Source organism: Camelus bactrianus, chromosome 15 (assembly GCF_048773025.1).
Source record: "Camelus bactrianus isolate YW-2024 breed Bactrian camel chromosome 15, ASM4877302v1, whole genome shotgun sequence".
NCBI lineage: Eukaryota > Metazoa > Chordata > Mammalia > Artiodactyla > Camelidae > Camelus > Camelus bactrianus.
Genome location: NC_133553.1, coordinates 57553564 through 57578633, shown reverse-complemented (window position 1 = coordinate 57578633; position 25070 = coordinate 57553564). Strand labels below are relative to the sequence as shown.

At 33.0% G+C, this 25070-nt stretch overlaps 1 protein-coding gene across 4 annotated transcripts in view; it reads left to right on the top strand.

The window, feature by feature from the left end:
- Positions 1-25070, top strand: part of USP34 (ubiquitin specific peptidase 34) — a 202374-nt gene that overhangs the window by 154572 nt on the left and 22732 nt on the right. For all 4 annotated transcript variants that reach the window (XM_074341183.1, XM_074341184.1, XM_074341182.1 and 1 more), the window contains 18 exons: positions 1030-1108; positions 2493-2546; positions 2677-2772; positions 6639-6703; positions 6797-6872; positions 6959-7006; positions 7097-7162; positions 8911-8991; positions 10882-10967; positions 11360-11528; positions 11628-11702; positions 12854-13005; positions 16592-16640; positions 16725-16829; positions 16908-16952; positions 17709-17813; positions 18851-18998; positions 23272-23906. In XM_074341183.1, the coding sequence (XP_074197284.1) occupies positions 1030-1108; positions 2493-2546; positions 2677-2772; positions 6639-6703; positions 6797-6872; positions 6959-7006; positions 7097-7162; positions 8911-8991; positions 10882-10967; positions 11360-11528; positions 11628-11702; positions 12854-13005; positions 16592-16640; positions 16725-16829; positions 16908-16952; positions 17709-17813; positions 18851-18998; positions 23272-23906 (2134 nt within the window). The remainder of the gene's footprint in view (positions 1-1029; positions 1109-2492; positions 2547-2676; positions 2773-6638; positions 6704-6796; positions 6873-6958; positions 7007-7096; positions 7163-8910; positions 8992-10881; positions 10968-11359; positions 11529-11627; positions 11703-12853; positions 13006-16591; positions 16641-16724; positions 16830-16907; positions 16953-17708; positions 17814-18850; positions 18999-23271; positions 23907-25070) is intronic.

Genomic DNA, 25070 nt, shown 5'->3' with positions numbered 1-25070 from the left:
ATAATTCTCAGCATTAGAAGTCTTTCATCTCCTTGGTCAGGTTTATTCCTAAGTGTTTTATTTTTTACTGATGTAATTTAAAAAGGAATTTTTTTTTAAATTCCCCTCTCTGATATTTCATTGTTAGTGTATGAAAATGTAACAGATTTCTGTATGTTAATTTTATGTCCTGCTAACCAGCTGATTTGATCAGTTCTAGTAGTTTTTGTGTGGAGTCTTTAGGGTTTTCTATACATAATACCATTTTATCTGCATATTATGACAGTTTTACCTCTTCTCCAATTTGGATACCTTTTATTTCTTGTCTGATTTCTGTGGCTAGGACTTCCAGTACTATATTGAATAGAAGTGGTGAGTGGACATCCTTGTCTTGCTCCAGATTTTAGCAGTAAGGCTTTCAAGTGTTACGTTGTCTGTGGGTTTGTCGTAAATAGCTTTTATTATGTTGAGATATGTCTCCTCTGTCCCACTTTGGTAAGAGTTTTTCTCATGAATGGGTATTGAATTTTATCAAATGCTTTTTCTGCATCTATTGAGACAATCATGTGGTTTTTGTCTTTTGTTGATGTCGTGTATCCCATTGATCGATTTGCTTACGTTGAACCATCCTTGTGCCCCTCAGATGAATCCAACTTATTTGTGGTGTAGGATCTTTTTAAAGTGTTGTTGGCTTTGGTTTGCTAATATTTTGTTGAAATTTTTTGCATCTATGTTCATAAAAGCTATTGGCCTGTAATTTTCTTTTTTGGTATTTTTGTTTAGTTTTGGTAGCTTTACATGTTATATTTATGTAAACTTTTTGTTTCTTGCTTTTATGAACTCTTCTGTTCCTCCTAGGTTATAAATAGATCTGTCAGACTCTAGGGTAGTTATGACTATGTTGTAAAATTACATTCCCAATTTCTAGTAGATTAGAATTGTCAAAACAAGAGCTTGGAATTTATCCTGTTTTAATAAGTTTGACCAGTATTTGTGATGTGTTAGAAATAGTACATATATACTTGATCAGCACTGTGTGTTCTGCCTTAGGTATCTTTTTAATGATGCTGAGGTAAAACCTTTTGATTCTGCTCAACTTGCCTCTGAATGTTTTGGTGGGGAGATGACGGTAAGTTTTATTCAAAAATTATAAATGTTTTGTGACTTTCTAAGTGCTTTACAGTATCATAAAATCCAATAGCTAAGTCATTCACTTTTTTTTTTATCACCATGATTAAATCAAAAATTATTCAATTGTTGCTTATTATTTAGTATTGTTTAGTATGTTTGGAACATATACCAGACATTAGGAAATATTTTTAATCACTATTTCTTTATCTAAGAAGTTTTGATTAAGGCACTTGAGTCTTACAGTTGAACAATTAGATAATACTGTAAGTATTGAATTACATTGCCATGAGACATTATGAATAAGTTGTTTACTTGAATATTTTGAGATTACAGCAGAAAGAAATTACTCTTTATTGAGTTCATATAAACGATTTTGACTAAGAAGTTGACTTAAGCTGAACTTCTAAAGATTGTTCTTTAGTACTTTTTTTTTCTTTTCTTTTCTCTTTTTTTTTTTTTTTTTTTTTGGTGGAGAGAAGGTAATCAGATTTATTTGTTAGTTTTTAGAGGAGGTCCTAGGGTTTGAACCCAGGACTTCGTGCATGCTAAGCATGCGCTCTACCACTTGAGCTATACCCTCCCCCGCTTTAGTACTTTTTTAACAGCAGCAGCCACCTGCTTATTACTAATAACAGGATAGAAAAAGACTATCTGTTATGTAATTAGCAGTTAAATATAAGAAAAGATAGTCAGGTTGGGGTAGTATTATAATAATTTCACTTCTTCATATGCATTTTACCCTAGTACCAATTTTCTGAAAACTTTAAAAGTACCTTGTTGATTTTCACAAATCAAGTATTAAAAAGTCATTTCTATTTCACAGATAAGCTCAGATAAAGTTATTTTCCCCTTTAATAGCCATATTGATTGTGAAATAACTGTTCACATTCTGGATTTTAATGAAGAGGCTTTTTTATTGCTCTTTAGTGCTTTTATGAACTATTCTGAGTAGAAAAGAAAAAGTAGACCAATTGCTCACACTTGGAAAATGGGTAGAAGGAAGTAAATAATGAGTTACCATTGAAGCCATAACTATAAATGTATTGCATCCCTAGATGTTATTCCATAGGATATTTCCTTTAAAAAAAAAAAAAAAGAAAGAAAAGAAACAAACTGTTAAACTCTTCTTTTAAAAGGCAGTTTTTCAGATTGCAAGTTCATTTTATTAAGCTTTATATATTTGATGGTAAAGTACCTTAAAAAATGTTTTGAACCTCGTTTTTAAAATCCTAGCCAAAAACTTAAGTCATGGACTTTAGTGAATATAATGCTTTTTGAAAACTATTTACAAGGTTACTGTAAAGTATAAAATATTTCATATATAAATACAGTTGAGTGTACCCATTTTTTAAAGAAGGAAAACTTATTTTTTTTTTAAACAGACCAAGACCTATGATTCTGTTACAGATAAATTTATGGATTTCTCCTTTGAAAAGGTAACCATTTCTTTCCTATACAATTTTACATTATTTTCTGAATTTCACGTTTTCTAGTCTTACAGTTACACTGTGTCAAAATGAAAATACACCTGTTTGTTTTGTTTTGTTTTGTTTTTGCCTCTTAAAGACACACAGTGCTTATATGCTGTTTTACAAACGCATGGAACCAGAGGAAGAAAATGGCAAAGAGTACAAATTTGATGTTTCATCCGAGTTACTAGAGGTACAAGTAAATTTAACTTCAGCAGCAAATTAAAAACATATTAAGTATTTATGCAAGGATTAGTACTATAATATGAAAACAGGCTATAACATCACTAGAATCTATAATTGAGGGTAGACCTATTTAATACTGTTTACAGATAGTCTTGGTAACACTGACATACATAGGTGAATGTAAGGTGAATGTAAAGTGAATGAGATTAACAGGAGTGGAAAACAATTACTAGTAACATGGTAAAAAAAGATGGTTGATGGAATCAAGGCAAGTTCACAGGTAACTTGGGTGGTTGATAATATTCTTGGATTGGGTGATAGGATTGCAAATGATCCTTTTCTTCTGCATCATGTTACAAGTATATAATGTATTTGAAATGTATTTGAAATATGTATTATGTATATTTTAAAATGTGCCTCATTTGTAGTAATGAGGTTCTCATTGTTTCCTAGTGTAGTAAGTGTTAATGCTACTTTAATGTTTTAAGATTTATAAAAAGTATTCACAACTCATTATGTTGTATCAGTGTTATAAAGTCAGTCAGCCGAAAGTACAGAAAGTAAATCTCCAGAATGATTTTCTTGATAAAAATTTGTTTCTACTATCTAGACAGTTCAGCTTTTACTATCTGATTTATTGATTGATATTTGCACTGTTATACTCAGGTATTAAAACTGAGTGGATTTTGCTCCACAGACACTCTTAGCTGGTATCTTGCCTACCTATAATTTACCGATTTATAATTTATCAGAAAAGCCAAGAATATTATCTTCTTTCAAACCCTTGAGTTGGATTTACCAGCAAAATTAAATGCTTTACTGGATTTCAAGTTACTAAACTCACCTATTTATACAAAAATTTATTTCAAGTGCTATCATAACTGAAAATAAGTAGATTATGATCACCATTATGTATAAGACTTTGTGTCCCCAGGGTATTCAGACAAACATGTTCTAGATGAGAACCCAACAGTATTTAATGATAGCCAGCCCACTTGTGAAGTAAAATGAAATTTTAAATAAAACATTTAGCAATAATACAGTTGACACTTGAACAACACGGGCTTAAACTGTGGTGTCCCCTTACATGTGGATTTTTTCCCAATAAATACAGTATCTGTAAGTAAATATGAATTTCTTAAGTTACCTTTTCATTTTTTATGTCATAGTAATATGTCTATAGTGTTTTGTATCATATGACTATTGATGCAAGTATTGACGAATGATTCATCTTGCAAACAGACATAAAATCACAGTAGATAAATACAGTACTGTACTGTAAATGTATTTCCTCTTACTTAGATTTTCTTAACATTTTCTTCTCCCTAGCTTATTTTAATTGTAAGAATACAATGTATCATACATATAATGTACAAAATATGTTTTAAATGACTGTTTGTTATTGGTAAGGCTTCCAGTCAACAGTAGGCTACCAGTAGTTAAGTTTTGGAGAGTCAAAAGTTACACACAGATTTTTTACTGTGCAGGATTTTGGCATTCCTTACCCCTTCATTGTTCAAGGGTCAACTGGAACTTGTTCGTTTACATAAATGGTTTTCAAACTTTCTGTTCTCAGGACCCCTTTGTATTCTTAAAAATTATTGAGAACCTTAAAGAGTTTTTAATTTTAGAGTGGTTATATATTTCAGTATTTACCATAATAGAAATTAAAACAAAATATTTAAATTTATTTTAAAATATCAAAAATAAACCTGTGGCATGCAATATAAAAAACATTTTATGAAAGTTTTTTTTTTTTTTTTCAGAATAAAACACTTCAGTGAGAAAAGTGGCCCTGTTTTATATTTTTGTAAATGTCTCTAGTATCTGATTTAATGGAAGACAGATTCTGCCTGTGGTCTCTTGTGATCTCATTCATCATTGAGCCTCTGGAAAACTCCATTGTTACACTCAGGAGAGAATGAGAGATTTAACAAGGCAGATAGCATTGTAGTAGTATTAAGAAAATTGTTTGGACCTTACAGACACCCTAAAAAGATCACAGAGACATCCGGGGGAGGGGGGATGCTCTCTAACCCATTCTTTGAGAACCACTGATTTATGTTTGACAAAAGAGAATCCCAGACCTCTGCTCTACTATAACAAGAAAAATAAACTGAACTACATTAGAACATCCTTGATTACAGACCTAACCAAACATTTTTCATATCATTGTTTTGGCTTATGAATTTAAAATGTTTGCCTGCATATACATTTTACTTTAAAAATTAAATAAAATATAATAATACTGCTACTTAATAAAGATTTTAAGTATAAATTAGAATCTTATGCTTTAGATTTGTACAGTTAAAATATAGCTGGTAGCAGACTTTCTCAAAAGGGAAAATAGAAAGTTTTAGAATCATAAAATATATTAAGTAATTAAACATTATAAATTGTAGTGACAGTTGTGGATAAAACAAGTAGAGTGCTCAGAAAGGGTTGTTACTTAGATCAGGATTGCTGAGGAAGGTGATCAGGAAATGCTTCAGATTATCCTAAAACTGAGACTTGAGAGTTAGTAAGGAGTTAATCATGTGACGAGTACTCCAGGCAGAGAGAACATTACATACAAATCCCCTGAGGAAGGAGCTTATTGGCGTGTTGTAGAAGCTGACAGATGACTTCTTTTGCTGTGATGATTAATCAGTGCAAGAGAGTGGCCCAAGATGAAGTTGGATGGGTATATAGAAAATACCTAAGAATGTTTCTATCAATGTAGTACAGTAATCTCACACTTAGTCATAACCCAGTTGGCTCCACATACAGTGTATTGGTGCCGTGTAAAAAGGACCATCAAAAAAGATAAATATTTCTGTAGGATAGAAATGGAGTAGAATTAAAAGCACTGAGTTCTGGTGGAAATCACAGGTCTACCAGTGTTTAGGTCCATAGCAGACAGTAGTGGTGAAGAGTTAAACAAAAATTATGACACAAGATCTAGAGCTGAGAGCTGTGGCTAGGAGCAAGAAGCTCAGAATTGGCTGTGTAAAGGCACTGAATCGGAATGGGTGAATGCTGTCAGACTGTCCTTGGGGCTGTACAGAAAGCTGTATACCTGGAGATGCCAGAGGACCAAGAACTCAAAGGCAGGCCAGGTCAGGTCTGTGATACTGCAAGTATCAGTGTGATGCAGGAGCTCTAACACATGGTTATAAGACTTGGTTCTGTACTAGAGACATGGGCTAGGAAGGCAAGTAGAGGTGGTTTTAAGTCTTCAGTGGAATAAAGACAGTAATGTCTGTAATCGGAGCATACATTTATTCTAGATAAAAATAATTATATGGAGCTTACTTGAGCATGCTTAGAGTGTTCAGAGAGAGAAAGGAACACAAAAATTAAAGTCTGCAAAGCCAATTCTACAGAACAAATGTCAGAAATAATCATTTTTCACAACTTTCATAGAGTAAACAAGAAAATCCCCTCGTTTAGGTCTGCCAACCTGAATAAAATTTATTTTGCCAGTTTTTAAACAAAACCTTTCTCTCTCATGACCTGTTCTTACCAAAATATCAACCTAACATAGTTTTCATGTATGTTATCAACATAATAGTTTTTTCATTATATATTTGCTCTTCAGACAGGTGGGATTTCAGAGTTCTTTCAAAATCCTCATAAATACATTTTTTTTAAATCATTATCACTTGAGGTAGCCAGAGAAGTAATGATAAATTGGATCAGGTTTAGTAACTACTTTCATATTCTATGTACCTGGGGAAAAACCAACATGAATTTTAAGCGCATGTATTTTTTTGTTTTTTGCTTCTTTTAGAGCAAGTCTCTTTGTGTGTGTGTGTCTAATAAAAATACTTGTAAAATGTAATGAAGAAAATATTTTCTGATATCTCATGTTAACATGTTTTTTCTCTTCAGTGGATTTGGCATGATAACATGCAGTTTCTTCAAGATAAAAACATTTTTGAACATACTTACTTTGGGTAAGTTTGGTAGATTTAGTAATAGATTTTTTTGTTACACATTTCCTAAAAATCTTATTCCATAAGAATTTTAACAATATTTTCAAATTGCAGGTTTATGTGGCAGTTATGTAGTTGTATCCCCAGTACATTACCAGATCCTAAAGCTGTATCCTTAATGACAGCAAAGGTAATATATAACCTTAGATAATTTCTTCGAGATTAGCTACTTTAAAATAATTAAATCTTTTTGCTTAATTTTATCTTTTCTTACAGTTAAGCACTTCCTTTGTCCTAGAGACATTTATTCATTCAAAAGAAAAGGTATGTGTTTTCTTTTGTAAATATTTATGTCATTTATGTTATTTATTAGCTATCTCTTAATGCCTTCAGTGACTTTTTTTTCTTTTTTAGCCCACAATGCTTCAGTGGATTGAACTGTTGACCAAACAATTTAATAATAGTCAAGCAGCTTGTGAGGTGAGGTGAATAATTCAACAAACAATGCATAGCTTAAGATTCACTTTTTTGTTTTGTTTTCTTTTATTCTTAACTTAGATGCTGCAGCAAAATTGTTTTATCTTTTATAAATCATATGAAGTCCAATGTAAGTTGTTCCTAAAATTACTTGATTGCTAAGAGAAAGTTATAATTATGTATCAAATTCATTATATTACTTAAATAATTGATTTTTAAGTTATTTAAAAATCCTTGCTGCCCCCTTGTGTATTAAAAGGAAAAAATATAGAAAATTCAGAATACTGTACCAGGTATTTCTTAAGTACTTTTGCATGTTATTAGAAAATATTTAAAAATGTGTATCGCCCTTCTCCCTCTGAGGAAAAAAAAGCATATATCCCTGTAGATGAATTTATGTCCTATTTTATATTCTCCCATATTGCACTGTAAGAGAAATACATCCCTAAGGATAATATGCTCACAGGTAAAGATCAGTTAGCCATATTGCCATCTTAATTTCATTTATGGTTATGTCCCAGAGTATTGTGTACTTTTCTAGGAATGTGAGTCTTATAAATTTCCAGAGGTGGGAGATAGCAGCATAGTGAACAATAGATGAGGTTAGTTGAAGATTTTTTCATATATAGAAGGTTTTTAGAAAGATTTTTTTTTAAAGTTTTCTTCAGTTCGTTTGTTTGAATTAGTATTTAAACAAGATTCACATTTGCTTTTGTCTCCTAAGTTACTTTTCATCTATAATACAGTTGACCCTTGAGCAGCACAGGTTTGAACTATGTGGGTCCACTTATGCACAGATTTTTTTTTTCAATTAATATTGTGGTTGGTTGAATCTGAGGATGCAGAGGAACCTCAGACACAGAGAGTCAACTATGGGACTTGAATATCTGCACATTTTGGTGTATCCTGAGGCTCCATACCATAGAGCAACTGTACTTACCTTTTTTTTCCTTCCTTACCATTTTATCTTTTGTTCTGCAGGATTTTCCACATGCTGCATTTAACCTATTGCATCCTTCTGGTGTTACTTAACATATTCCTCTATCCTCCTCCCTTTTCATAATTTTTAAAAAACTGTTTGGTAGATGCAGATGGTTGATTAGATCATAAGTTTGTTTTTGTTTTTGTTCTTTTTTTAATAAAGTTGCCACTTTAGTTTTTTCACTAAGAATTTTCCTCTGGAATCCTCTCAAGGAGCTAGAATTCTCTACAGTTGTCTACATAATTACTGAATTATGTGTATGTATAGATAGGTAGTACAGTTCAATAGAGGAGTTAATGTGATTAAGAGCTATCTTGAAATTATGCCTTAGATAAGCATAAAATAAGGTGTATTTGTTACGTAGAGAACATAATTTGTTTTTAAACAGAAAGAAAGTGAATCATACTCAGATCATGTATTAATAGGAATAAAATATTGTACAGTGTGACATTCATGAAGACTAAGAGGAAAATAGTATTCCACTTTTTTATGATAAGACTGCAGATTGTCATCATGTAGCTTGTGCACTATAATGTAAGTGGTATCCATGGAATTCTGTAATATGATGACCCTAATTATGACTTAAGGCATTTTAGATTTTGGGCTTTCTAACAGTTGAAGAATCTCTTTTGGTAAGAACTTGAAATAATTCAGATGTCAGCTGGAAGTAAAATCCTTATGTAATTTTTATTCAATTTTATAAGTATTTGTTGAATGTTAAAATCACACTATTCTCTTTTTCTTTTCTTTTAAATATATATTTTTACAGTGGTTTTTGGACCGTATGGCTGATGATGATTGGTGGCCAATGCAGATACTAATTAAGTGCCCTAATCAAATTGTGAGACAGGTAAAAAAAAAATTTATTTGAAAAACAAGTGGCTTTCAAGTTAATTTGTTCCGAAGTTGCCTGTGAATATGTTTTAACCCAGCATTTGATAGCCTATCACAGAAGTCATTTTGCTGGTTTTCACCAGCCTCTTTTGGCAAATCAGCTGTCATTCCAGTCAGGTGATTAAAATCATTCACATTTCCAAGTTACAGAAAAATAACTGCAACTGCGTATTTTCTCAGATTTTACTCTAACTACTTTAAGAGTTGTACTGATTCTTTTCAGATCCTTATATAGTCTAAACATGGTAGGGTACTGTGATGGCCTTGAAAGTTAAATGAACATAACTTACTGAATGTAACTTAAATGAATATAACTTATTTCTGTGACAGATCCTGAACTGTCACATGAATCAATTTGCTTTTCTTAAATCATTGGAAAAATTAACAGGGAAGAAAATATACATATGTATGTATTTATTTTATTTCTTTAAAAATTTTTTTTGTAATTGGTTATTTTTATTAGTAACTTTTAAGTTTAGTACAAAATTTAGGTGACCCCAGATGTATGTATTTATTTACATATATGTATGTATTTTTATATGTATATGTACACACACACACACATATTTATGACACAAAACCAAAAATTTAATCTGAAATATGCCACTTCCCAGTTACTCTTGAGATACAATTCTTATATCATAAAACTTATCAAAACTTTTTAAAGTATAAAATTTAATGGTTTTTAGTATGTTCCCAAACTATGTGACCATCATCTAATTTTATAATACCCTGAGAAGAAATCTACCTATTAGCAGTTCTTCCATTTTATCCTGTCCCTTTTTTCCAGCCCTTGGCAACCATTAATCTACTTTCTGTCTCTGTGGATTTGCCTATTCTGACCATTTCATATAAGTAGAATCATATGGTATGTGGGTCTTCTGTGACTGGTTGCTTTGATTTAAGTGTCTTCAGGGTTTATCCATGTTGTAGCTTTTATCTGTGCTTCGTTTCTTCTTATTGCCAAATAATATTCTGGGTACCAAATTTTGTTTATCCATTCAACAGTTGATGAACACTTGCGATGTTTCCACTTTTTGGCTCTTTTGCATAACACTGCTCGGAACATTTGTTTACACATGTGTGGACATATGTTTTCAGCTCTTTTGCATATATATGCAGGAATAAATTGCTGGGTCATGTGGTTACTCTGTGTTTAACATTTATAGGAACTACCATGCTTTTTTCATGATGTCTGCACCAGTTTACATTCCCACCAGCAATCTATGAAGGTTCCAGTTTTGCTCCATTTTCTTCAACATTTGTTATTGTCTTCTTGATTTTAGCCATCTTAATGGGTATAAAGTAGTATCTCATTGTGGTTTTGGTTTGCATTTCCTTAGTAATTAATGATATTGAACATCTTTTCATGTGCCTCTTGGCCATTTGTATATTTTACTTAGAGATTCCCTAGACATTTTTAATCCATGTTGTTTTGGATAAACTTAAATCATATTTCCTTCTCCTAGTCATTGAACTTCTGATAAGCAGCTGTCCTGCCTGACTCCACTCTTCTGAAAGATGCTGAGTTTTCTTTTCTCTGTATCTCCACTAGTTAAGAAGGTTTTGGTTGAGCTTTTGTTGGGTAATCTCTATTACTGAATCGTGTAGTTTGTTACTGCTTTTTCCCTTACGATAAAATGGAATATTGTTTTTCAACCTAACTCTACCTTGTTTCTTAAGTCTGTAGTTGAGACTCCAGGAAAGTTTTAGAATATGAAAAGATAATCAATCTGTAGGCAGAATATAAATGGATAACAAAGAGTTTTTAATTGTGTTAATTTTTCAGTATCTTTGTTACTTGCCTTCTGTTGACTCTTAGGTTGTTGTATCTTTTCATTTATAGATGTTTCAGCGCTTGTGTATCCATGTGATTCAGAGACTTAGACCTGTACATGCTCATCTCTATCTACAGCCAGGAATGGAAGATGGGTAAGAAGTATTCCTTTTGAACTGAATGTTTTATTTTTAAGCTTTTTGATGATCTGCCTATAGATCATCAAATTTAAATATACGTATTTAAATATTTAGGTTCTTCTATTTGAAGATAATATGTAATAATATAAATCAAGGACCAAAAGTTTTGTCCTGTTTATTTAAGTGCATTTCAAAATCCACTACAAATAACTTTGACTTGGTCTTTTTGTTTTAATTGATTTAGCCAGACACAATAACTGGAATCCAACTATTTGTATTATTGTAACTGGTGTTCATTATTACAAAGATAAAAGAGATAAATTCATCTTTTTAAACTATTTCTCCTCCCAAAATATCTATCCCAAGACTTCACACTTTATCTAAGATAGATTAAATTGTGTTTTCAGGTCAGATGATATGGATGCTTCAGTAGAAGATATAGGTGGTCGTTCATGTGTCACTCGATTTGTGAGAACTCTGTTATTAATTATGGAACATGGTGTAAAGCCTCACAGTAAACATCTTACAGAGTATTTTGCCTTCCTTTACGAATTTGCCAAAATGGGTGAAGAAGAGGTACAGCTATATTTTGTTTATTTCTGGAATTATGTACTTATTTTCAGTATTTAAAACTTAATTGTTTTTATATTTTAAAATCAATATTTTTATTTTTAGAGCCAGTTTTTGCTTTCACTGCAAGCCATATCTACAATGGTACATTTTTACATGGGAACCAAAGGGCCTGAAAATGTAAGTACAGTTATGTCATATCAGGAATTTAGAGGCCATGTCTTCAAGTTTGCATCATGGAAAGTCAATAGATACTAGGTTACTTTTAAGTCTCTTCTAACCCTGATACTAAATAATTTTAGGGGTCTAAGTTGGGTTGGTGTTTGTAATGGATATAGCAGGAAAAGAAATGATCAAGTGATGTTTCACTGGTATGGCCCTGCATCACAGAGAATAAATTGAGGCAAAATGGCCACCACCTACTTTAGGGTCCTATCAATAGCATGTTGATTTTGGTAACATTTTTGTTGGCCATATTTTTTAAGCCCTTTGCTATTAAGTTTGTCAGAGTCTTCCAAAAATTCAAGTAGCTGGTGTATTCATAATATTAGAGTATTACGTCAATTTTGTGTTGTCTGAAATGACCACATTGGATTGAATGCTCTATTTTCACTATCTTATTTAATCCTTGTTGCAGCCCTAAGAGGTAAGTACTATTGTTATCTCCATTTTATACATGGGGAACTTGAGGCATAAAGAAGTTACTTTAAAAAAAAAAAAGTTAACTTGTTTTAGATCACAGTGAGTTGGGCTTCCATCCTTGGTTAAACTCCTGAGCAAAACTGTTAACAACTATGCTGTAATGCTTCTCCAAATATGTACTATTATTATCTAGTTCCAGCCTATATGGTTACTTGTTTAGACTGCGTTTCTTTTACTTTGTTAGATCATGAGATCTTACTCTTGCATTTCAAAGCCCAAATGCTATTTCTTTGAGATACTATTTGGATTATCTGAAAACTGCAAATAAGGATTTCTTAATTCATGTAACTGGCATTTTTATTAAATAGGAAGTTTGTTTTATCATTCTCATAAATTTTTATTCTGATTTATCTTCCTATGTAGGCTTGCTGTAAGACAAAATAAATTATTATTAAAGAATTTGTCTCTTTAGGTAAGGTATATAGTCACAGTATTGGAAATTGTTGTTTTTCATGCTCTGCTAAGTCGAAAATTGTCCTAAATGCAGTTTAGACTTTGAAGTTAGGGTTAGGCCTATGAGTGGTTATTTTTCATGATACATGCTGCTGCTACCATCTACCCTGCTGTTTGCTCTCAGCATAGTGTTAAAAATTAATATCATATTAAAAATAGATTTTGTTCTGCTCTAGCCTCAAGTTGAAGTGTTGTCAGAGGAAGAAGGGGAAGAAGAAGAGGAGGAAGAAGATATTCTCTCCTTGGCAGAAGAAAAATACAGGCCAGCTGCCCTTGAAAAAATGATAGCTTTAGTTGCTCTTTTGGTTGAACAGTCTCGCTCAGAAAGGTGAAATGTTTCAACATTCAAAGTGCTTTAAAGCATGTTTGATTTTATTCCTTTTACATAATTGTTTTACCACTATTAACCCAATAGCTTTTGTTGCTTAAATCTTTTTAAATAACAACACTATTCATCAACTCTTGTAGCATAACTATTTCAATCCTTTGTATCAAACTCTTACTTTGCCTCTGAGTCATGTTAGAAAAATATACATTGAAGAAATATACAGTAAAGTATCTAGCAAAATTATATGTGCATTCATCTTTTAACCTAGCAACTCCACTTCTGGGAATCTGTTCCCAAAATACAGAAAGCTGTATATGTAGTGCTATTTACTGAAGCAGTGCTTATAAATAGCAAAAGATTGAAAATGTCCACAAAGAGGGGACTAGTTGAAGAAACAGAGCATCCACTCAGTAGAGTAACCTATAAAAAAAAAGGAAGTATGGAATATATCTGTACTACCATGGAGAATAATTTAGGGTAGATATTACTATGTGAAAAAAAATGAGGTGGGGAAAAGTATAGTATGCTACTTTTTAGAAAAAAGGTGAGGCTTTGTAAAAGTGAGTGAGAAAGAGTGTGTGTGTGTGTGTGTGTGTGTGTGTGTGTGTGTGTGTGTGTGTGTGTGTGTGTACACATATAGCCAGTCCTCATTATTCATGGATTTCCAATTTGTGTATTTGCCTACTTAGTAAAATTTCCTTGTAATCCCCAAAACACTACTTGTGGAGCTTTTATAGTCATTTGTAATTTGCAGAATGTATATGTACAGATTAGTAAAAAAAAAAAAAACAAAAAAAAATTTGGGTTAGACACACGCTTTCCCAGCTGAGGTCAAACATCATGACCCTCTGCCTTCCCATTTCAGTTCTCATATTGTAAACAAATGCTTTTGTGAAGTATATGCCACTTTTTTCACATTTATACTTTTTGTTGGTGATTGGCTGTTTATGACAGCCCCATAAATAGTGCTAAATGCTGTCTAGTGTGTTCCTAAGCCCAAGAAAGCCATAATCTGCTGTAGGTAGAAAATACGCATTAGGTAAGCTCATTCAGGTTTGGTTACAGTGCTGTTTACTGTGCGTTCAGTACTAATGAATCAACATTAAATCAGATATCTAAAATTTAAACGAAACATAAAGCAAGGTAACATATTGATCTATTGATGAAAGTTGTGACCAGAGGTTCACAGGAACCTAACTGTGTTATGTTCCCTATGAGCAATGAGTTGGTATTCACTAATTCAGTATTCACTGATTCAGTATTTGCAGCTCTTTACAGAATATAAGTACTACAAATGACAGGAATTGACTATTTTTTTAAATTGAAGACTAAATTTTAAAAAATAAACTTTAAAAAAAGTTTCCAGTGGTTGTCGGAGGGGAAAACAGGCTGGAGGGGACAGGAATGGCAGTTTGACTTCTTTGAATATAGTATATTGTTTTGTTTTTTAGATTTATCTTTGGAATTATGTAAATGTTTCAATAATTATAAATAAATTAATAAAATGCAGTCCCTAAAAAATCAGAAGCAGACTGAAATAAATGAGCCTAACTGTCCATTGAGTTGGTGACATGGCCACTGGAGTGGAATTAAAGTGACTTTAGAACACATTAATTTAACTGTAATTTTTAGTAGGATGTACCTGAAGGACAAAAAGAATTGTTAAATTATCCTAAAGGGTTTCACTAATTATATTGTTAGTAGTACAATTAGAATTATCATTATGAAACTATTTGTATTAGAGAATAAAGGAAGTAAGTGCTAATGTCCTTAGAAACCAAGATTTTCAGAAAACGAGATACACAAATATAAAATTGTAGAGTGTTTACTTAACTTTTAAAACTAAATTTGAATTTGGGAATGTCAGGAGACCTCATGGTATATTTTTTCTTAAGTAAACAAATAATGTATTATGTATCTCCATTTATCTGAAAAGGCCTAGAAATCCTGCTCAGCCCAGGATCAATGAGTGCCCCTGTCATGTAGATACCATTTCCTGCTGAAAAGAAATCAAGGTTCCTTGGGAAAATGGATAATTCTAGGTCTTGGACAAGAAATTAATGGGAAACCTGGAACGATTTGCATTTTGGAAGGCAAGGAGGCTGTCAAAGACTACTGAGGTCATGTTAAAAGGACTCAAGCATCAAGTTGAGGTTTCTACTGGTCGTAGATTAGACAACCTGAGTATCAATAATAGTAACTGTGAGTGGACTAAAACACATCATAAATGTTTACATCCGTGAGTTCATAATGATACCTAAAAAACAAAAACTTTTTAAATTTTGGCAACCTTTGGAGTATATTAAGAAACCAAACAATAATTTTGGAAACTTACTAATAAAGAAATAGTATCAAGCATTTATCTTACTTGCAAGAATTACACCTTGTGGCAACCAAATGGTAAATGAGAGGGATGTTCGTCATCAGAGGTATTTGAGCTAATAAATGTGCAAAAAATGCTGGAATTAGGATACAGTATTTTGCATCCCTAATGAAATAATGCATCTAAGAAACAGTCATCGTTGTCTGAAAACATTACAAAAAGAGGGACAACTTTTCATTGTGTGCCTCCTAATGAAAGTTCACACCACCACCCATGAGGTATTCTTGATTAAAAAGTCAAACCTAGATCTGATCAAGGCTCTAGATCTGACTGCCATTTTATAGGAAATATGGGGACAGAGGAACACGTTAAAACAACACAACAAGGATATAATCAGCAAAATGGAAGTATGGGAAATTCTACAGGACAAACCACCTGCTTTCTTCAACAGATTAATTGCAAGATAAAAACAAAATTGGAAGGGAAACCAGTTGTCTAAATGAAATTTAAAAGACATTTCAACGAATGGCAACAGAGGACTTTGTTGGATCCTGATTCAAACATTAACTATAAAAAAATTTTTTTAGAAACATGAGGAAATTGTACATGGACTGGATATTGTATATTAATAAGAAATTGTTAATTTATTTTCAGTTGAATAATGGTAGTGTGATTATGTTTTTGAAATTTATGTTAAAGATGTACTGAGATTTATGGACTAAGTGATAAAATATGTGAAATTGCTTCAGAATAGTTCATGTTGAGTGAGTAGGAGGTACAAATGAAACAAGACTGACCATGAGTTGGTAATTTGAAGCTGAATGATGGAATACTTACACTATTCTATTTTTGTATGTGTCTGGAATTTTCTATAAGTTAAAAAAAGAAGTGAGCAGCAATTTTAAACTTGAAAGTGAAATTCTCTATTTCTTAGAAGTTCATTTCGTTTTGAAGTTTCTCATGTCAAAAAAAGCTCTCTAAATTAGACCCATCCTAGTGTTATACTATATCAAAAGACTGAGTTAATTAAATGGAAATAAAGTAGCTTTGAACTTCCATATACCAATTGTGGAATTCTGAAAAAAATGTCTAAAAGATATCTAACAAGCAAATCTAGCTAGCAAAAAGTTCAAAAATCATTTTATGATGGTGGTTTGGCACACTTGTTATTGAATCAACAATTTTGTTGTGTGTCACAATGCAAGTGGCTATGAAGTAGTACAGAGGAGAGAAAAACTTATTGCCACTAATGTTTTCTTTCAGGCATCTGACATTATCACAGACTGACATGGCAGCATTAACAGGAGGAAAGGTAATTCCTTTTCTATATTAGACCACTTGATAATCACAAAAATAACAAAATAGTACTTAAATGAACAACTTTTGCTTTTAACAGGGATTTCCCTTCTTGTTTCAACATATTCGTGATGGCATCAATATAAGACAAACTTGTAATCTGATTTTCAGCCTATGTCGATACAATAATCGACTTGCAGAACATGTAAGTGCTGAGAAATAGTCTTAAAGTGTTTCGGTAATTTTTGAAGAAAATTCTGAAATTTTCCTTTTTTTGTTTTAGATTGTATCTATGCTTTTCACATCAATAGCAAAATTGACTCCTGAGGTATGTAGGCATTTGTTAATTCTTGTTTTTCAAAGTACTCTCACCACTGACAGTGCTTTCAGATGAACCTTTCTAACTGTTCTGGGGAAAAAATTTATCAAGGTTTCCCCCATAAACAATAACCTATTTTTAACTATGTAACTTGAATAAACTGAGTTACCTCTTCATGTCTTATCACAAATTAATTTTCCCAATTAAATACAAATTTACATATAAGTTCAATATATCAGAGTACCACCAAGATACTAAGCTTTAAAATTGTTTGGTTTGAAACATATGTTATATCTCAGAAGAAATTAGATTTATCAGAACTGTGCTGGAGAAATATGTGGAAAATAGAATACAGGATTGTACAAAAGTATTATTGTGAAATGGCAATGTTACAGCTACTTTGATAATACATGTCAAATATTACTATGATTATACCTCAGAGAAAAAGGTTGCTACAGGGAACTTTCAATCTAAATTTTTTAATAAACATTGTTGTGTCATAATAGGAGTTTCGATTTTCCCCCCAAATTGACATCCAGAAAAATACATGTTTTCTGTTATGTGTAGCTCCCACACAATTGACACTGTATCCCCAGCTCATCCTGCTGCTTTATGATAATTCAGGTTCATATGCATGACTACTGAGCTCCCTGACCTAATATAGCAGACCTAAATGTGATGTGTTGAAGACTTATATTTGTTTCTTTTCCACTGAAAGAGGTGGGTTCAAATAGCTCCAAATACAGTCGTGTGTGTGTCTTACAGGCAGCCAATCCTTTCTTTAAATTGTTGACTATGCTAATGGAGTTTGCTGGTGGACCTCCAGGAATGCCTCCCTTTGCATCTTACATTCTGCAGAGAATATGGGAGGTAAGTCTTACAGCAGATGTTTCAGTATTTATTTTTTTAAGGATTTTCTTTTTCTAATATAATCACTCCCATTCTAAGTACCAGTTTCTACTTCCCTGGGTAACTCATAATGGTTTTGGTAAGTCACAGGTCAAGGGAAGAAAAGGTGCTTTAGTCAGAAGACATGAGGAAAAAAAGACTTCTTGGCTAGTTAGTGTCCTAGATGTTTAAAGACTTTCTCATGGAGTCATAGACAGCTGTCATCCCATCTAAGGTTCTCATTCCCCTACTCTCAAGAAAGATTCTGTAAAGTGGAAGCACTAACCACTTCCTTTTCTTCAAGAGTTACAGCTGAGGTTACAGAATTTCTCTTTATTGAGTGTTGGAAATGCCCACTCTCTAGACCAGGGGCCCAGCAAGCTTTCTCTAACGAGCCAGATACTAAATATTTTAGGCTTTGTGGGCCATATGGTTTGGAACCACTCAATTACTGTTTTAGCATAAAACCAGCCATAGAAAATACATAAATGGGCATGGCTGTGTTCTAATAAAAACTTAAAAACAGGCAAACCACAGAATTTGGCCCAAGAGCCATAATTCTAGCCCCTATTCTAGATTCCTAAGATTCCCTTTTCCCAAGAAAACAATCTTCCCAGCATACAGTGAGCTAGTTTTCATTCTCACTTATGGTAACAGATTGGGCAAACAATAAGAAAAGTAAAGATGAGAAACTAGAGAATTAAAAGCACTTTTAAATAAGTTTGTAAACTTAAGACCTAAAAGTCATTGGGTTCCCTTATTGGTCCTGTTTTGGAGTCCTTGGTTATTATAATTTTATTTTGTAAACTAATGACAAATTCTCCTGAACATGTTCCTTTTGATAAAAAATAAGATACTTTAATAAATAGGAAAAAATATGGATGAAACTTCCTAGGCTCTAGTTTTAAAAAACTATTTTGGGTTTAAAGTGTTTAATGCATATTCTGAAAGTAACCTTGAAAAGTATTCGCTCATTCAGAGTTGGCCTTAATATTCTGTTCTTGTCATTTTACTTGCAGGTAATTGAATACAATCCTTCTCAGTGTCTGGATTGGTTGGCAGTGCAGACACCCCGAAATAAACTGGCACACAGCTGGGTCCTACAGAATATGGAAAACTGGGTCGAGCGATTTCTTTTGGCTCACAATTATCCTAGAGTCAGGACTTGTAAGTCAGATACTCAAAAATTAACAAACCATTTGTTGTTGTTCCAAGTTTCGTTTTGTTTTTTTGTTCGTTTGTTTTAAGGTGACCACAATACCCACTGTATAATGCAAAGACTCTTAGAGATGTTGTTTCTAAGGCCAAAATTATATTAGTATTTGAAAACCTATGGCAGTGTTTTTTACAAGTATCTCTAGTGTTTTTGATTTTTTAAGGATAGGAAACTATGTCCTTTTTTGGGTGACATCACCGCCACTATCATTTTTGTTTCCTTTCTTGATAGAGTGACAGAGCATGATTAGCCTAGTGAAGAGAGTGAAGGGTCAGAAAATCCTATCTGAAAAGTAACTTGAGAAGGCTAAGAATAAAGTAGCAATGAAGACACAAAGCATGCTGAGAGAAAACAATTCTCTGAAATTACGAGAGTCAAGTGATAAACATCTTTGTTGTACACAGGCCAGAAGGGAATAAACAAAGTTCTTGGAAGACAGATGGACAAACACCAAAAACAGATATTTCGCAGAAAAGGAAATTGCTCATAAGTAAACACAGAATATGCTTTCTTTTGGTAGTATTAAAAGAAATAAAAAATCAAAATAGTTATTTTTCAGTCTTTAATCATGAAATTTAATCATTAAAATCATATTTCCTAGTTTTCTGCTGAGAAGGCACAGAATCAATGACACTCCAGTAGCAGCAAGCACATCAAGTACCCAGATCCATGTTTCTAAACTTCATTCTCCAATAAAACAAATCACAGCTCCTTGGAGAAATGGCTGATTGTAGGACTAGGGCTGGGAATATACAAGATGATCCTGGAGCATCTTCTACAACCAGAAAGAAAAGGAGTGCTCCAAAAACATAATGATGGCAGTATATCAAAGGGACATGGAACCAGCCAGAAAGCTTCCAGTGCTTACAGCTGGAACAATTTGAGTGAAAAACAATAAACAACAGCACTGAATTGTAATCCAAGTGTAAAATCCATGAGTCCTTTACTGATATAAATGAATGAAAGAATAAACAAATATGTGAAAAACAAACAAATCTCCCATACAGCATTCTAAATAATTTATTTACGTCTTCCCCTCAAGAAGGTGGAGCTTACTTCCACACTCCCTGAGTGTGAGCTTAGTGACTTGCTTTTTCTAAGAGTAGAGTATAGGGGTTGGAGAACTTGACAAACATTAACTCAGCTGGGTCATTAAGGATACAATTGTCACCAATAAATCATGTTGACAGTATGTGTCCTTGATACAGTATGATGCAAAGGGTACCTCATCTGTGTGGTCTTCCTCCCAAAATTTCATAACCTGAGTTTTACATCAGACAAACTCATTTTGAGGGAAATTCTACAGAAATACCTGACCACTACTCCTGAAAACTGTCAAGGTCATCAAAAGAAAGTCTGAGAAAGTGTCAAGTACCGCAGCCAAGGAGAGCTTTAGACATGACATCTAAATGTGATGAATTCAAAATGAGGTCCTAGAACCATATAAAGAACATGAGAGCAAAACTATTGAGATCTAAAGTGTGGAGTTTAGTTAATAGTAATCTGCCAGTGTTAGTTCCTTAGTCGCAACAAATGTAACATAGTAGTAATGTTAACAATAAGGAATATAGGGAGAAGGGTCTATGTGAACTGCCTGTTCTACTTCTTCTAAAACAAAAGGTTTATGTGAGAAAAACACCTTTTGGTGATGGGTACACATGGATTGGCAATGGTACTCTGCTCATAGGTTTTTTTTCCCTGCCAGTATAGTTAACCCCACAGGAATAGGATATTTGTAAGAGCTGACACATAATGCTGGTTGGTATTCATGTCCTGACTCCTGATCACAAAACAATTAAAAACCTATGCTGAACCAGTAAACAAAAGCAAAAAACAAAGCTTTTTAGGTAGCTGATAACACCCAGTATTTGTGATAGTGCTGAAGAGATAGCATTTTCATACATTGCAGTGACATTGTAAGTTAATACTACCCTTATGAAAGGCAGTTTAGCAGTATGTACCAAGATCCTTAATTTTTTTTCCCCTTTTTTAACTCATTAATACCATTTCAGGGTTTCCAGTATAAGCAAGTCATCCACCAATACCGGTGTCCAGCAGCATTATTTATAACTGTGAAAAAATTAAAACTGGGTGTTCAGTTAGGAAATAAATTGTTACAATGCATTGTTTTAAAATTATAATAGTGAAGACTGTAGTAATATGAAAAAGTGCTTTTAAAATCATGTAACTTGAATTAAGGACCCAAATACTTGAACAAAATCAGTGTAGCTTGGAGTAAGAATTAGGGGTAGCATGTATAGAAGAAAAGGTACAGAGAAATACTTTTAAATCCTATGAATAATTGTAAGGAATGACTGAGAATGTTTAGAGAAAAGAAAAATGGTGACATCATAGGTGTCTTAAAATAGTTGAGTTGCAGTGTAGAAAGGGAAGTAGATTTGTTCTAAGTTCTCTAGACCCAGAGACTCTTAAGTTGTAGCAGGCAGTTTTAGCAAGGTGGTCTGTTCTTCCATATTGACCTTCCTAGTTGTTCTCAGAGATGAACATAATTAAAAAGTTATTTTTCTCCCTAGCAGAGCTTACTTCTTATTTAAAGTAAATAGTTTTTATAGAAATGAATAGATGGTTAGGTATGTGATAAAGCAAAGCAAAATGTTAATTGTAGAATTTATGTGATGGGACCATGAGTCATTATTTAGTAGAGTATTTTCAATCTTCCATTGTGTTCAAATTTTTGCAAAATAAAATGTTGGGGTGAAGGTATATAACTTAAACTGAATAATTTTTTAATCAAATTATTTTCTCAATTGCAGTTTTTTACAAAATTGATCAAGATGACACCTGCATGCCAAGTTTTTATATTTGAAACACATACCAAATTGAGCCTAACTGAAAACAGACTAACCAGAGTGACATATAGGTGGTAAAATATGTAGAAATGAAGTATTATGCAAAAATAGAGTTTAATTTGAAACAAATCTGTAAACTAGATTACAAATTAATTTTGGAAACCCTAATTTTATTTGCTTTGGCAGTACAATGGAAATTATCAAATATAGGTCGAATAGTGGGAGACAAAATTAGTAAGTGTATTGCAGAGTTAGACTAAGGTTAATAGTCTCGAGGAGACTCTGTAGTGAATGTTGTTAGGAGCATTAACTCATAAGTCTGACAACCTAGGTTTGAATTCCAGCTCTGCCAACAGCTGTGTAAAATGAGGTAGTTTTACTATTTTAAGTCTGAGAAGAAGTGGATATGATAAAAGTAGTGTCTACTACATTAAGTTATGATGTTAAATAATAAGCATTTGATAAATGTTAGCAGTTCTTGTTGTTATTGTTGTGGTTGTTTTACCATTATCATTATCGTCATCGTTGTCATCATCGTTATCATCATCGTTTCTCAAGGCCAAATCTGGGCTCCCCCGTTTTATCTGTGTGACCTTGGTCTTTGCTTCTCCAAGATTCAGATTTTCCAGTGTTAACACCATCTACCTCCAGGATGATTGTGAGGATTAAATGAGATATTTATAAAGTACCTAGATCAATACGTTGCTTGTAGTAACTGCTTTTACAGATGGGCTCAACTAATGAGTCACTACTCTCTCAGAATTATGCCATAGGCTTAATAACATTTTTCAGGTATGTTAAAGAAGGGATTCTTTATTTGCATGCAAGCTTGGCCTAGAAGATTTTAAAAAGATTTTCCAAAGTTAATGTTCCATAACTGACATATTTATTATAATCTATACTACAAAAGACTTTTAGATAGAAGATCTCATTCTATCTTTATAACTTAAGTAATTTTACCATTATCTTATTTTGTAAAGAATAAGAAAACTAAGATCCTAAATTAATGATTAGACCATGTCAGACAGCCTTAAGTAGGTCTTCTGGCTCCAAATGATGTGTTCTTTCTGTTAAACCATATTATTTCCTGAGAAGAAATGAAATGATAAAACAAGTGGGAAAATTCTACATCTTGGGAAAGCTAAACAAAATAGGTTTAAAACTGTTTCTACTAATGCAATTGTATTGCCACTTAAAAAATAACAATGACAGAATGGAAGGCGTCTGTTTTTGTCATTCCTTGGGATCTTTCTCTGGTACCAGTGGTAGAGCAGAAAGATATTAAAAGAGATGTTCATGTCCCTTAATTTTTATTTTAATTTTTAAAGGGAAGAGTGGCTTTGTGTTTAATGACTGCTCTTCAGTCTATTTTATATCTTGTAAACATCTGACAGTTTTGTTTTACATTTTATAGCTGCAGCTTATCTTCTGGTGTCCCTTATACCAAGCAATTCATTCCGCCAGATGTTCCGGTCAACAAGGTCTTTGCACATCCCAACCCGTGACCTTCCACTCAGTCCAGACACAACAGTAGTCCTACATCAGGTCTACAACGTGCTCCTTGGTTTGCTCTCAAGAGCCAAACTTTATGTTGATGCTGCTGTTCATGGCACTACAAAGCTAGTGCCCTATTTTAGCTTTATGACTTACTGTTTAATTTCCAAAACTGAGAAGCTGATGTTTTCCACATATTTCATGGATTTGTGGAACCTTTTCCAGCCTAAACTTTCTGAGCCAGCAATAGCTACAAATCACAATAAACAGGCTTTGCTTTCATTTTGGTACAATGTGTGTGCTGACTGTCCAGAGAATATCCGCCTTATTGTTCAGAACCCAGTGGTAACCAAGAACATTGCCTTCAATTACATCCTTGCTGACCATGATGATCAGGATGTGGTGCTTTTTAACCGTGGGATGCTGCCTGCCTACTACGGCATTCTGAGGCTCTGCTGTGAACAGTCTCCTGCATTCACACGACAACTGGCTTCTCACCAGAACATCCAGTGGGCCTTTAAGAATCTTACACCACATGCCAGCCAGTACCCTGGAGTGAGTAAAATTGATAACTCTTGTATGTGTATCCTCAAACTGATTGGAAATACCTGTTTTTTTTTCCCTTGTGGGAAATAGTGACAGAATATGGGAATATGATCTAACTTTAACCATTCTTTCTTAAAGACTTAGTAACATGTATTTGTTTTCTTGAATACATGTATAAAATGCTGGATTATAAAATTGATAAGTATGTGGATAATTTTTCTTAGGTTGATGTTGAAATTTTTTGTCTAATGGAATTTACCTGCTTTGCTTTATGGTTTTGTTAATGAGTCTTTCATATGTATCTAATGAAAAAATTCAGCTTTGTGGTACATTTTTAAGGAAGTATTTACTATTTAGATATTAATTATCAAGATCTACATGCTATGCGAAGCTGTGAGCTAGACAGTATTTTATCTTATGTGTAGTATTCCCTAGGGTTTTGGGGGGGGTTTTGTGAGTTTTTTTGCTCACACTGTGTTCAAATGAATACAATGTTTAAGTGGTGGGCCTATCAGAATACAAATATATGCTATCTAAATCTGATCCCTTTTTCTCTGCAGACTGTGGCTTTTATATTAACCCCTACTCTCCCTACATTAGGCTGTCATTCCTGGATATTTCTTTTCATTGTTACCTCTTACTCGTTGTTGTAAACTCAAGGTTAAACCAAGAGGGTGTAAGTCTGAAGGGGGTTGGAGGGAGTGCAGAACGTTTTTTCAAGCTCTTGTCAACTCAGAGGCCATAAACTGAAGTTGTTAAATGGGAGATTGTGGGAATGTACGAGTAGGAGCTTTTTCAAGACATTCAACATTTACTTAAGAGTTCAATCAGATGACTACTGTTTTAAGTATTGGTATCCTTGAATTATGTGCTACACTTCTTTGTCCTGTTGAAGAAATGACCTTAACTGTCCTTTAGACATAATGTAGTGAATTGTTCAGAATTTCTCATCCAGAAAGAATAACCTAATTTCCTGTCAAGATTAGAATGTCTGTAATAAAGGAAAGAAAGTTAGTATATTAAGTACCAGAAAAGGTTCAAAGCTAAGGTGATAAGAATACAGTAGGAAAAGAATGAAAGAGTCTGTCTAACATAGAAAGAGTCAGGACAGGATTTAAGATTGAGCAGATTTGTCTCCATCACATTCACATCATAAATCTTTGGTTTAGTTAC